This window comes from Panthera onca, chromosome D1 (genome assembly GCF_046562875.1).
Source record: "Panthera onca isolate mPanOnc1 chromosome D1, mPanOnc1 haplotype 2, whole genome shotgun sequence".
Classification (NCBI taxonomy): Eukaryota; Metazoa; Chordata; class Mammalia; order Carnivora; family Felidae; genus Panthera; species Panthera onca.
Window position 1 is genome coordinate 52,568,306 of NC_138348.1, and position 2,703 is coordinate 52,571,008.

Consider the following 2,703-nt stretch of genomic DNA (forward strand, 5'->3'; position numbering starts at 1 on the left):
TGATGGGTTAATATCCAAATTATATGAAGATCTTATATGACTTAATAGCAAAAAACCAAACAGTCCAATTGTAAGTGGGCAGAGGTGCTGAATAGACATTTTTCCAAAAAAGTTATACAAATGTCCAACACGTACATGAAAAGGAGCTCAGCATCGCTGATCATCAGGGAAATGCAAATCAAAACCACGATGAGCTATCACCTCGTATCTATTAAAATGGCTATCATCAAGAAGACAAGAGATAACAAGTGTTGGCAAGGATGTGGAGAAAAGAAACTCTTGTGGACTGTTAGTGGGAATGTAAATTGGTGCAGCTACTGTGGAAAGCAACATAGAGGTTCCTCAAAACAATAAAAGTAGAACTGCCATATAATTCAGCAATCCCACTTCTAGGTATATTCAAAGGAAGTGAAATCACTATCTCAAAGAGATATCTGCATCCTTAGGTTACATGTGCAGCATATTTTATAATAGCCAAGAAATGGAAATAGCCTAATTGTTCCTCAACAGATGAATAAATAACAAAAATGTGAGATATATAGTGTTATATATGTGTATGTGTGTGTGTGTGTGTGTGTGTGTGTGTGTGTGTGTGTGTGCGTGTGTGAGACATGGTATATTACTGTAGTACATATATTGTGGTATACACATATATGTATATATATTGTGATGTATGTATATATTGTGAATGAATAACAAAAATGTGATATATAGGGGCGCCCGGGTGGCTCAGTCGGTTGAGCATCCGACTTCGGCTCAGGTCATGATCTCACGGTCCGTGAGTTCGAGCCCCGCGTCGGGCTCTGGGCTGACAGCTCAGAGCCTGGAGCCTGCTTCAGATTCTGTGTCTCCCTCTCTCTCTGCCCCTCCCCGACTCATGCTCTGTCTCTCTCTGTCTCAGAAATAAATAAACATTAAAAAAAAATAAAAAAAAATGTGATATATATACATAGTTGTATATATACCCACACAATAGAGTAATATTCAGCCATAAAAAAGGAAATCAGCTCTTTCCCATCTTGCAAGATGGCGGGCGAAAAAGCTGAGAAGCCGGATGCTAAGGAGAAGAAACCTGAAGCCAAGAAGGCTGATGCTGGTGGCAAGGTTAAGAAGGGTAACCCCAAGGCTAAAACGCCAAAGAAGGGGAAGCCCCACTGCAGCCGAAACCCTGTCCTAGTCAGAGGAATTGGCAGGTATTCCCGATCGGCTATGTATTCGAGAAAGGCCATGTACAAGAGGAAGTATTCAGCAGCTAAATCCAGGATTGAAAAGAAAAAGAAGGAGAAGGTTCTTGCTACTGTCACAAAACCAGTTGGTGGTGACAAGAATGGTGGTACCCGAGTGGTTAAACTTCGCAAAATGCCTAGGTATTATCCTACTGAAGATGTGCCTCGGAAGCTGTTGAGCCACGGCAAAAAACCTTTTAGTCAGCATGTAAGGAAACTGCGAGCTAGCATCACTCCTGGGACCATTTTGATCATCCTCACTGGGCGCCACAGAGGCAAGAGAGTGGTTTTCCTGAAGCAACTGAGCAGTGGCTTGCTACTTGTGACTGGACCTCTGTCCCTTAATCGAGTTCCTCTGTGTAGAACACACCAGAAATTTGTCATTGCCACCTCCACCAAAATTGATATCAGCAATGTGAAAATCCCCAAACACCTCACTGATGCTTACTTTAAGAAGAAGAAGCTGCGTAAGCCCAGACACCAGGAAGGTGAGATCTTCGACACGGAGAAAGAGAAATATGAGATTACAGAGCAGCGCAAGGTTGATCAGAAAGCTGTGGACTCGCAAATTCTGCCAAAAATCAAAGCCGTTCCTCAGCTTCAGGGCTACCTCCGCTCTGTGTTTGCTCTCACGAATGGAGTTTACCCTCACAAATTGGTGTTCTAAATTTCTTACAAAGAACCTAATTAAATAACAGATCCATCTCAAAAAAAAAAAAAAAAAAAAGGAAATCAGTCATTTCCAACAACATGGATGGAACTTGAGGGCATTATGCAAAGTGAAATATGTCAGTGAAAGACAAATACTGTATGTAAAATCTGAAAAAAAAACAAAACTCAGAAACGAGAACAAATTGGTGATTTCCACAGGTAAGATTTGGGAGTGGGTATAAAAAAGTATGATAACTTTGAGGGGAGGGGGGAGTAAATCATGTTGTCAGTCCAATATCTTGAATCAGAACTATTATAATTTCAGTGTAATTTTGTAACATTACTTGTGTTGTATATATCCCATGTTAGACTAGACTCCAATTTATTTTTCAACTCCAAGTGTCTGACCTACTCCTCAGCATAACAAACATCCTCAATAATTACTTGTGATACTAGATTCAACCAGTGCACAAACTTCACACAGTGAATTTTTTTTTCCTTTTATTAATTTTTTATGTGATTTTCTGTTTAGGACTAGTGGGACAGATTTTCCATCCAAGAATTAGCTGCTCCTCACCTGAGAGAAACAGAGTGCCTCCCTGAGAGGAGAAAGCTCAGGAGTGCTGTTGAAGATGGAAAATGCAGGTTTCTCACTGTTTATCCCCTCTGCATTCCTAGCAGTGGAGAATGCCCACAAGGAATTAAAGAGGAATTAAAGTGAGAATAGTTAGGACCTAATAAATGTCATATGCTTGGCTCTCTGGTAAGTCATGATTAGAAAATGAAGGTGAGATCTGAGGACAAAAAGGAGGCCATCAATTTCATT

General features: G+C 40.5%; 1 protein-coding gene across 1 annotated transcript; it reads left to right on the forward strand.

Moving 5' to 3' along the window:
- The first annotated feature begins 1,009 nt into the window (after nt 1-1,009).
- LOC144612928 (large ribosomal subunit protein eL6) lies at nt 1,010-1,923 on the forward strand. Its single transcript, XM_078433142.2, has one exon. It carries the CDS (start codon nt 1,027-1,029, stop codon nt 1,891-1,893), a length of 867 nt encoding a protein of 288 aa, XP_078289268.1. The 5' UTR covers nt 1,010-1,026; the 3' UTR covers nt 1,894-1,923.
- The last annotated feature ends 780 nt before the right edge of the window (nt 1,924-2,703 follow it).